We start from the raw sequence: 11,320 nt of genomic DNA on the forward strand, positions 1-11,320 counted from the left end.
TTAACCTTAGATATACACCCACATCTAGCTCTAGCTCTTGGATAGTCTTCTTTTGACTCCCAAAGCACCTCCTGTTGTATTTCTGGCTGCTTGGACAATTTATTTGAGGTTTTGCTGCCTGCTTGTTTAACCCTCGTCTGGCAAGATCTCAGGGCCTAAGGAACTCTCTGCCACTGTAACTCCAAGTTCTACAAGTGGACCCTTCCCTCACCCCCCGCCACCAAATCTCTTTAGAATTTCCTGTTATAAGAGGCTTTGGCATAAGAGAGTCTCCAAAACTAGAGCCATGATGAACTATTAAACAATCCTATGCATGTTTAGCCAAAAAGAAGAAGAAAAAAGTCATAAAACTCCCAGTGATAATTCTTAAGGACACTGTCCCTATTATAAGCCTCTTAAAGACTATGTTTACCTCAGGAAAAAAATCCCTAAACCTTTACTCTAGCCCAATATACCCGTAGTAGTCTTCTTCTGAATCTCAAAACTTCTCATATTGTATTTCTGGCGGCTTGGACCATTTATCTGGGTGTTTGCTGCTGCCTGCGTGTATAACCTTTTAACTCAGGAAAAAACACCCCTAAACCTTTAGCCAAATACACCCCATAACAGTCTTCTTCTGAATCCCAAAGCTTCTCCTATTGTATTTCTGGCTGCTCATGCCATTTATATGGGCGTTTGCTGCTGCCTGCTTGTATAACCTTCTTTTACCACAGGAAAAAACCACCCCCTAAACCTTTAGCCAAATACACTCCATAACAAGATTCTTCTGAATCCCAAAGCTTCTCCTATTGTATTTCTGGCTGCTTGAGCCATTTATCTGGGTGTTTGCCTCTGCCTGCTTGTATAAGCTTCTTTTAGGGCAGCTTTCTGGCATAATACAGCCACCCTACACCTGACCTTCACTAACTACCCATGGTTATCCCACAGGAATAGCTTAATATTCGAGGGGAATATTCTACAGAACCCTTAGTTTCATATTCAAGCCTCAGCTGTTGAGTTTCTCCTGTTTTCTTTCTGAAACTTCACCTACCAAAGAACACCCCTTCCCTCTCGCTGTCTAATCTCAGACTGACTGACACCAAATGTCTTTTCCCACCCTTTCCCACCTCATGGGAACGCCCAGCCAATTTACCTGATCCAAGCCCCACCCAGAAATTATTTGTTTCTCTCTTCCCCCACTTCAGAACATCAATAAATAATTACTATAACAGGCTTTTGACCGAATATATATATATAATTTTCCAAAAGAAAGTCAACCAGAAGTATGAAAAAGAAAAGAAGTAAATAAAAAAGGGGAATATATTGAATTTAAATAAAATTATCCACAGAGGGTAGTACATAACATCTTTTAAACGCCTCCTGAAGACATGCCTTTTTTACACAGGCTTTCCCTGTTTTTTTAATGTAGCTAGTTTTATACTGCCTTTTTTAACTTCTTAATGATTTAAATTTATACTTGTTATAGTTTATGTTTTTTAATTGTGCATTGCTCAGAGAGCTTCAGCTGATGGGCAGTATAAAAATGTAATAAATAAATAAATAAATAAATAAATAAATAAATAAATAAATTTAACCTCTATTCATATTTTTCACTTAGCATTACAGACCAAACTATATGAGGAGTTCATGGGCTGCTTGGAAGTTTCCTTTTATCATTCTTCTCTATATCAAACTAATATTTAGTCTCTTTTCCATAATCTGAGGAAAGGGTTTGGCATATACTACTGTGCATGATCCTGCTCAGTATATAAAATAAAATCCTGTCATGTTTTATAAAAGTCAGGTATTTTGACTTTGGCTAATTTTATGGCATTTTTTTTTCTGTCATAGCTACGTGCTATAATTTCATATACCATGATTTCAATGTATTCCTACTTTGGACTATGAGCCTGTTGATTTGAAGATGGTCCCTAAAAGGATTTCCTAAGACCATTTGGAATGAACCAAAGTGTTTCAATGACCACTCAATGTCCTTCATTTTAGTATGTCCCCAGGGCACATTTTCCCTCAGTCAAGCAAGCCCGTCAACATGAAAGGAAACTGCATTCCAGCATCTGAGGAAGGCACATAAAAGGCACTCCTCCATTTAGCTGGTTCTGGCATTTAAAAACATTGGACAAGGAGCAAAGGCTGGTTCTAATGGGACAAATGTCATCTCAGCTTTAATGTCATGCGGATGGGGAAGTCGTTTTTGTGGGAGAAGTGACACAGAGCTAGTCTCATGGCTGCTCCTTAAGCTATTTGCTGAGCCCCAGCATCTTGCTCCTCACAGAGGCCAACATTACCAAATGACTTCAGGAAGACCCCAAACAGGGCATGATAATACAATAGTCCTCTTCTGCTGTTGCTCCCCAGCAAATGGTATGCAGAAGCATGTATCCTATTTAGGATCAGGGTGCTGTTCTCACGCTAAAAACCATATTTACCATTGCCTGCTTCATGTAGCAGTGATGTAAATAACCTGAAGAAGTATTTTCTTGACATATAAGCAGTAAATTATGCTCATATGTATATATACACGTATCACTAGAATTTTAGGGGGGAAATAAACAGACTAGAATAACATTTCAGAACTTTTTTTTTTTTGCTGTCACAGCAAGTCTCTGCAAAGCTTGATTCAATAATAAGGGACGGTGTAATTTATTTATTTATTTATTTATTACATTTTTATACCGCCCAATAGCCGAAGCTCTCTGGGCGGTTCACAAAAGTTAAAACCACAAAAAACATCCAACAGGTTAAAAACACAATTACGAAATACAGAAAATTACGAAAAACACAAAAGCCGGAACGGAACGGAACAGGCCAGAACGACCCCATTATATTAAAAAACCATATCAAAAACAGTGGCATGTGTTAGCAACACTTGGGAACAATATTTTAGGACTAAAACCATGCCAATATTATATCACTATTAACCCCAGAACTCCCAAAACAATGTCCGGAACAGAATGGGATGGCCGGAACGGCCACTACTGAACAAGTGATATCAACCAAACTCACCAGTCATGCATAACTCCAAACTCACCAGACACACATTACTAGGTGAGCCTGATGTAATAAGCTCCAAAGGTTGCCCCGAAACCACGTTCAGGTACCCTTTCCGGGCAAAAACGTGTATTGCGGAAAAGGGCCGTAACGGCAACTTCCCAGTGGGTGAGTCAACCAAACTCACCAGACACACATTACTAGGTGAGCCTGATGTAATAAGCTCCAAAAATTGCCCCCAAACCACGTTCAGATACCCATTCCGGGCAGAAACGTGTATTGTGCAAAATGGGCCTTAACAGCAGCTTCCCAATGAGATAAGTGAACCAAACTCACCAGATGCACATGACAAGGTGGGACAAATATAGAAAGCTCCAAAAGTTGCCCCAAAACCACGTTCAGATACCCGTTCCGGGCAGAAACGCCTGTTGCTCAAAATGGGCCGTAACGGCAACTTCCCAATGAGGTGAGTCAACCAAACTCACCAGACACACAATACTAGGTGGGCCTGACGTAATAAGCTCCAAAAGTTGCCCCGAAACCACGTTCAGATACCCGTTCCGGGCAAAACCGCGTATTGGCCAAAACAGGCCGTAACGGCAGCTTCCCAATGTGGAAAGTCAACCAAACTCACCAGATGCACATGACAGGGTGGGACAAATATAGAAAGCTCCAAAAGTTGCCCCGAAACCACGTTCAGATACCCGTTCCGGGCAAAACCGCGTATTGCGCAAAACAGGCCGTAACGGCAGCTTCCCAATGTGGAAAGTCAACCAAACTCACCAGATGCACATGACAGGGTGGGACAAATATAGAAAGCTCCAAAAGTTGCCCCGAAACCACGTTCAGGAACCCGTTCCGGGCAAAAACACATATTGCGCAAAAGGGCCGTAACGGCAACTTCCCAATGAGGTGAGTCAACCAAACTCACCAGACACATATTACTAGGTGAGCCTGATGTAATAAGCTCCAAAAGTTGCCCCGAAACCACGTATCAGATACCCGTTCCGGGCAAAAACACTGCAATTTTTGGAGCTTTTTGCCCGGAACGGGTATCTGAACGTGGTTTCGGGGCAACTTTTGGAGCTTTCTATATTTGTCCCACCTAGTTACGTGCATCTGGTGAGTTTGGTTCACTTATCTCATTGGGAAGCTGCTGTTACGGCCCATTTTGCGCAATACGCGTTTTTGCCCAGAACGGGTATCTGAACGTGGTTTCGGGGCAACTTTTGGAGCTTTCTATATTTGTCCCACCTAGTTATGTGCGTCTGATGAGTTTGGTTGACTTACCTAATTGGGAAGCTGTCGTTACAGCCCATTTTGCACAATACATGTTTTTGCCCGGAACGGGTATCTGAACGTGGTTTGTGGGCAATTTTTGGAGCTTATTACATCAGGCTCACCTAGTAATGTGTGTCTGGTGAGTTTGATTAACATACTTCACTTGGAAGCTGCTGTCCCTGTCCGTTTTGCGCAATATGTGCTGTGCGCGGAACGGTTATCGGAACGCAGTTTCTTTGCACCTTTTGTGGCTTATTGCATCCCTGCCATGGAGTTATGCATGACTGGTGAGTTTGGTTGATATCGCTCGTTCAGTAGTGGCCATTCCAGCCATCCCATTCTGTTCCGGACGTTGTTTTGGGAGTTCTGGGGTTAATAGTGATATAATATTGGCATGGTTTTAGTCCTAAAATATTGTTCCCAAGTGTTGCTAACACATGCCACTGGTTTTGGTATGGTTTTTTAATATAATGGGGTCGTTCCGGCCTGTTTCGTTCCGTTCCGGCTTTTACACCGTCCCGGGTTCAACAGCACCTAGTCACTGCTGTCTCTTTCAAGCTACAAGCGGAATAGCAACTCGGCTTCCAGATCTCTGGGATCTAAAAATAAGGCCAGGAGGGTAATTTTCGTGCATGGTATAGGAGAAAGAAAGAGTTAAACACTCCATCTAGTCCCCTTGTTGCAGACCTAATTATGTATTTCTTGAAGCTGCAGTTTAGGAAAGGAAGGGGGGGGAGAGGTATGTTATTTGGAAAGGGATGGGTTAAATTGATAGAGTTGATTACTAGACGGGATGGACAACAGACTACAGAGAAGGAAATGGCTGGTCTAATCTATAAACGCTTTAACGATTTATGAATAACACTGCAGTACTTTGCAGCACCTCATTGCGTTTTTAAAACCTCCCCTCCAGCTAAGACATTTGCAACCCGCCTAGCCGGTTTGATTAATCCCTGGTTGGATAACGACGAATGATTGACAACAGAGGGCGCCAATAAACCAGACGGTTATACGAAGGAGGCGCGCTGAGGGAGCCTGGGAAGACACTATTGGACAAAGGCGTGGGCGGCACGCGCGTTGGGGCACGCAGCGCAGGAGGCTCTCCTCGGGCAGGGAGCGATGGCCGACGAGATCAGCAAGGCGCAGGTGGCCCAGCCGGGCGGGGACACGATCTTCGGGAAAATCATCCGCAAGGAGATCCCCGCCAAAATCATCTTCGAGGACGAGAAGGTGGGGGGAAAGCCCTACGGCGCTTGACTGCCTCCCTGCCTGCCGCCCGAAAGTGGCGTGGGCGCTTGCCGCTGTGCAGAGCCCCTGCGTTGCTCGGAAAGAGCCCTCGCTTGACGAGGGCAATGTGTGGCCCTCTGGATTCATTTTGGCCTACAACTCCCACGATCCCTCACTATTAGTCATGTCTGCTAGGCATGACGGGAGTTGTAGGCCAAAAAATCTGGAGCGACACACATTTCCCAGCACTCTTCCCCCAATTTGCAGGTGTAAATGGGAAGCCACATCGGCCCTTCCCTGTTCGTACCTTCGGAGAACTTGCAGGTATTTGGAAGCTCTACTGAGGTATCTTAGCTAATCGATGGGCATAGGACGCTTCCTATGCATGTTTGCACACACAGAAAGTCCTACAATTAGGTCTGGCTGGCTGGGGAGTGCTGGGAGTTGTGGGACTTTTTCTGTCTAAACATATATAGAATTGTGCCCCTAACCTCCAAGAATTTGTCCAGGGCGGCCTTCCCCAACCTAGCGCTCTCCAGATGTATTGGACTACAACTCCTATAATCCATAGCCAGATGGCTGGGGGTGATGGGGGTTGCGGTGCAACACGTCTGGAAGGCACCAAATTGGGGAAGGCTGAGCATTTGTTCTTCCTCTCTCCCTAAACAAAGAGGAAGAAAAAACTTGCCTGCATTTAATGAGCCCTTTTTAACAGTGTCCCGAATGTAATACCTTGAAAAATAAAAAAAGTGTGTGGCTTTATGTTGCAAGAAAATTATGGGCTTTTTTCTTTCATTCAAGTTACTTTAGAATAAATTGCATCCGAGTGCTTTCTTCTTTCATATTAGGAGACACTTCCTTTTTCATATTTGGTTAATCGGTGTGTGTGATCTGAGGACCAAGCCTCCATTAGTGTGGGTTCTTTCTCAATTCAGAAGTGGGAAAGGGTTTAACTTTTTTCCTGTTTTTTAAAAAATGGGGCTGTGCCCTCCTTATTTTATTCTGACTCCCTGGTTTGGTTAAAAAAAAGATTTGGCTATTTAGGACAAATCGATGGGGTACAAGGAGATAGAAAACTTCAACACATATACATACCATTGTTTAGGTATATATTCTGATTGTGATCTATCACTATCATGTTCTGGTTCAACAGTTTTCAAAGATTTTTTAAATTTTGGCAAACCACAATCTGAATGTGTGTTGAATGTAGTCATAAGAGAAAGAATCCCATTCTTCCTGCTAGCTGTAATGGTAATAACTAACCATGTGAAAGACTAGGAACCAGATCCCAATATAGCCTGTAGTATTTCTGGAACTCAAGTAGCTAGGTCATCATAATTATGTTACAAAGTCTGTTCTGGGCCAAGTTTGAAACTTCCTTATAGCTTCTAAGAGTTCTTTCAGTTACCTATCCTGAACCCCTGCCCTAGAAATAGCAGCAAAATCCTATACATGTCAATTCAGAAGTAAATCCCATGGGGTTTCCTCCCAGGACAATTGTATAGGATTGCAGCCTTAGCCATTTTTATGTCGGCTATTGATCTACCACTGTGTAATGCGGAAATGGCTGTGTTTGCACAAAACAATAAGGTAGAATTCTGGAGAATCCTGGCTTCTCATTTGCAAACTCTGTCTGATTGCTCCTGTGTGGCTCTTCCCACCAGCTAAAGTCCCATTGAATGTCCCTCATCCCTGCTGTGATCTCCAAGATGAGACAGCTAGCAGCATGGATGCTGGCTGGCTCGGGCAGTAGGAATCACTCATGCAAGGTTGGGGGAGCGAACACTCTTCCCCACAAGTGAGTGAGTCTTAACTCCTGTTGCCCATCATCCCTGCTGCTTGCTCTGACTTGAGATTGGAAATAGCAGGGTGTGTGTGGCATGGTGGGACTCGCCTACTCCAGGGAAAACATCCCAACCCCAACCCCCCCCCCCCCGCTTTGATCTCCATGCCTTCAGTGCAAAGAAAAATGGTGGTGATGTCAGGGAGTGGTGCCCCTCCCACCTCCAAACAGTTCTGTATCTCTGAACTAAAAAAAACCAGGCACTCACCAGCTGGAAAAAGCTTAGTGTTAAATCTGACTTTAACTCCTTGATTGTCGCTTCCAAACAAGCCAGGGATCATAAACCAAGAATTGCGGTGGGAGAGAGGGGGTTGCCCTTTAGATTATACTTTGGTTTCCCCAAGCATGCCGGGGCAGTTGCCCCATTTGGGCTACAATCATTTTGGCACTCATTGCCTGAGTTTATTACTAGAAGGAGTGGATAGTATCCAATGTTAATTCTATGTAGGGTAGACTCATTCATTTCAGTGGGTCTGCTATATGTAGGACGAACTTGGCTATCATCCAATGACATCATTTTAAAGATTTAAAGTCTCTTATAGAACTGAATTCTTAATATTTTTTTAAAAAATGATTTGCCTTGATCTGTAAGCCTATATAATATTCATGTTGTGCTTGTATTCATAACCAATATTTCAAAAGGTTAGAACTGTTGTCTCATGAAAAGACTTCAGCCCCACTCAGTGAATTCTTTGTACAGATCTTTCTTGTAAAAACATAGTTTTGGTGAAATCAAGATTGGTTGAAAAACTTCCTGCATGTCTTCTTTTTGTTTTTTAAAAGAACAGTTACTAAAAACGATGACTTTCCCCTTTCCTCAGTGCCTTGCATTCCATGACATTTCTCCGCAAGCACCAACGCATTTCCTAGTGATCCCCAAGAAGCCTATTGTTCAGTTATCTCAGGCACAAGATTCTGATGAAGCTGTAAGTATTGCAAGAGGGTTTTTAAATTTTGTAAGTGCTGTTCAACTTTTCAATGAAGGCCAGAGTGAATCTTTACTGCTATTATCTGCTATTCCATCACTTCCATACAAGCTTTTCCAAACCTCAAATCTTTTCAAGCCTCAAACCTTTCTTCGCCTTTCCCCTTGACTTTTTACAAAGCATGGGCCAGTCTTTTGAAAGGCATGCCTTAAAAGGCTGACATATAATAATAATAATAATAATAATAATAATAATAATAAGAAGAAGAAGAAGAAGAAGAAGAAGAAGAAGAAGAAGAAGAAAAATATTCGGACCCCATTTGTGCACATTTCTGGGGCTGAGAAAGTAATGTAAAAAATATTATGGCCCCATTTGTGCAAAGATCTGGGGCTGCAAAATAAAATAAAAGGTGGGTTGTGATCAGAGCAGGGAGGGGAGGGGACAGGCAGGACCCTGGGATACTGGCTGGTGGTCTGAGGGGGAAGGAGGTGGAGAACAAGCCACGGTGATCCCAGTTGTCTGACGGGTGCACCGGGGGTTGTTCTGTGAAGAAGCCCCATACTGCGTAGCTTATTTGCAGGACAGGTTGTCATGTCTTGCAACTTGGCCAATTTCTCACTTCTATTCAAGAATTTTTAGGACCATACTTTAAATGAGTTTCTAGTTGTGTTTAGCTGCTTCGTAAGTATACAATTAAATAAGCTGATTAAGCAGCTTAAATTTTTTTTGCAGAGCATCCTACATTTTTACTGGGAATGAAGTTTCACTTTCAGTAGGGCTTACTCCAAAGTAAGTGTATTAAAGCCTATGATTCTAGTGCAGCAGCAGCTAAGGTTAATTACTTCCTAATTTCTGCATGCCTTTCCACTTTCTCCAAGCTTCTCTACTGAGCAGGTTTTTTTTTTAGAAAACAAGTTTTAAGAGTCCAGAAAGAGAGAGAGAGACTGCTGTTCTTGGGACTTTTAGCATAGGTTGCCTCGTCTCTACTTGAATGCCAGACTAGTTGGGTCTGATACTTACACTCTTTCCCTTTCTTCTGAGCTAATCTTCCATGCAAGTAATTGCATGGAAACGTGCCTGAAAGCTACCTGTTCAAGACAAAGTTGCATGGGATCACTACAAATTTTAAATCAATCAGTATTTCTCCTTGGATGTGCCATAAAACTGCCTGGACACCTTATTCTTATTTCGTTGATCTAGGTTAATAGGTCAGGATTACAGTAATTTTCACCACATTTACCTTATTGCCCACTTTGAGTTAAATAAACATGAAGAATGCTTAAAACATCGCATTCTGTCCTTGTTATGTGACCCTCAAACTTGAAATGTAAAATAGCTTTCTTAGGCTGCGATCCTGTACATGCTTACTTTGGAGTAAGCCCCATTGAATTCAGTGGCATGTATTTTGGGGTAGACATATATAGGATGTTAGATATTATAAGACAAAGATACTTTACTGTGTGAAAAGCAATGCTCCCATAAATCAAGTCAGGTTAGTTGATTTGATTTATAGGAGCATTGCTTTTCACACAGTGAAATGACAGTTGTCCTGACACATGAGTAACTGGTTTCTCCTTCCACCTTTTAACAACTGAATACGTTAGGAGCCCTAATACAATAATTCTGTGCATGCTGGGGAAAGTGGGTCATAAATCATATAAATAATGTTGGTTTAACGAAACTTTATTATGTGAGATGCTTAAATTCATTTCTGTAACCTGAGTAACCAAGTTTGATATTAATGGAGCTGCTTTTACATGGTTGTAGAATATGATATCCCTGTTATATGGCTCAGAAACAAAAGTATATTAAAAAAGAAACACTTGGGAGCACCAAAAGTTTTATTACACTTGTCCAGAATTAATATGGGACGTGAAATGAAGGTGTTAAGATTTTAAAAATTTCTCTAGCAATAACAAAGATTGGAACAGCTAATGTCCACATTCCAGCATCAAAAATAGTACAGGGGAAAGGAGTGTTTTTGAAGTAATATAAATTCCTTCAGTGCTTGGGTGTTTTTTGAAGAGCGTCCTCCATTTTGACTCTTGTATCAGAAGCTAATAGAAAACAGTGGGCAGTATCTAATGTTGCACTAAATGAAATGTCGTTTACGTTAGCACTGACATAAACTATCCCTGGCATAAACTAACCAGCAGCGTTTGCTGATGTGATGGGGTTCCCTAGAAAACTCACCATGCCAGCAAATACTATTGGTGTTACGGTAGGTATAGTATACGCTAGCACAACATTGTTTAAGTTAGCGCAGCATTGAATACTGCTAAATGTGATGTTTTTAAAAAACAAAACATTGATGTAACATTACTTTTGAATACAGTAGTGGCTTAAATTATTAACTAGGGGCCAAAGAGCTCTTGAATGCTTGTATATTTACACTGAAAAGTCTAAAAACTCGGCCAGGTGTTGTGGCTGTGAGGTATACAACTTAGGCTCAGTTGTGTCTTCGCCTTAATGACTTCAGATTATTTTCTTTTCTTTTCAGCTTCTTGGACATTTAATCATTGTTGGCAAGAAATGTGCAACTGAATTAGGCTTGACCAGGGGATACCGAATGGTGGTGAACGAAGGGCCAGATGGTGGTCAGTCTGTCTACCATGTACACCTGCATGTCCTTGGTGGTCGTCAGTTGGCTTGGCCTCCAGGTTAAGGATTATGTGGTGGGATAAAAGAGTATTGCCCTCAAACCATTGCTTGAATCCAGTCAACACGTGTGAAAAATCCAACCACTGTTAATCAATGCCAGTCACTTCACTTTGTGGAGAAGAGAAGTTTGTGCAAGCCTTGTCCAATAAAGTTAAAAGCATGTTTGATCCCCATTTCTTTTAGATTATTTATTGGTTCCTTCACTGAGCTTGAATATATTTATATCTCACTGATCTTTCACAGAACTCGAGGTGACATGCATAGTATTTCTGGACCATCTTCCATTCTGGCACTGGTTAGATCCAGATTTGGTTAGTTTCAGCATGGTTGCAGCTTTGTATGTGTTCAGGCCATAACCATACTGCAGCCGAATCCTTTATATAAGCAGAAATAT

The 11,320-nt window shown here is 42.0% G+C and overlaps 1 protein-coding gene across 1 annotated transcript; it reads left to right on the top strand.

Annotated features, from left to right (window-relative positions):
* The first annotated feature begins 5,352 nt into the window (after positions 1–5,352).
* On the top strand, positions 5,353–11,099 carry HINT1 (histidine triad nucleotide binding protein 1). Its single transcript, XM_063128590.1, has 3 exons — positions 5,353–5,499; positions 8,161–8,265; positions 10,766–11,099. Exons 1-3 carry the CDS (start codon positions 5,389–5,391, stop codon positions 10,928–10,930), a joined length of 381 nt encoding a protein of 126 aa, XP_062984660.1. The 5' UTR covers positions 5,353–5,388; the 3' UTR covers positions 10,931–11,099.
* Positions 11,100–11,320: the final 221 nt, after the last annotated feature.

Source organism: Elgaria multicarinata, chromosome 6, assembly GCF_023053635.1.
Source record: "Elgaria multicarinata webbii isolate HBS135686 ecotype San Diego chromosome 6, rElgMul1.1.pri, whole genome shotgun sequence".
Taxonomy (NCBI): Eukaryota; Metazoa; Chordata; class Lepidosauria; order Squamata; family Anguidae; genus Elgaria; species Elgaria multicarinata.

What these genes read in the sequence shown, in the direction of transcription:
- HINT1 (XM_063128590.1), top strand. Translation starts at nt 5,389, where the DNA reads ATGGCCGACGAGATCAGCAAGGCGCAGGTGGCCCAGCCGGGCGGGGAC. An exon ending in TCATCTTCGAGGACGAGAAG is followed by an intron (nt 5,500 to 8,160) that starts GTGGGGGGAAAG and finishes CCCTTTCCTCAG; the next exon opens with TGCCTTGCATTCCATGACAT. An exon ending in CACAAGATTCTGATGAAGCT is followed by an intron (nt 8,266 to 10,765) that starts GTAAGTATTGCA and finishes TTTTCTTTTCAG; the next exon opens with CTTCTTGGACATTTAATCAT.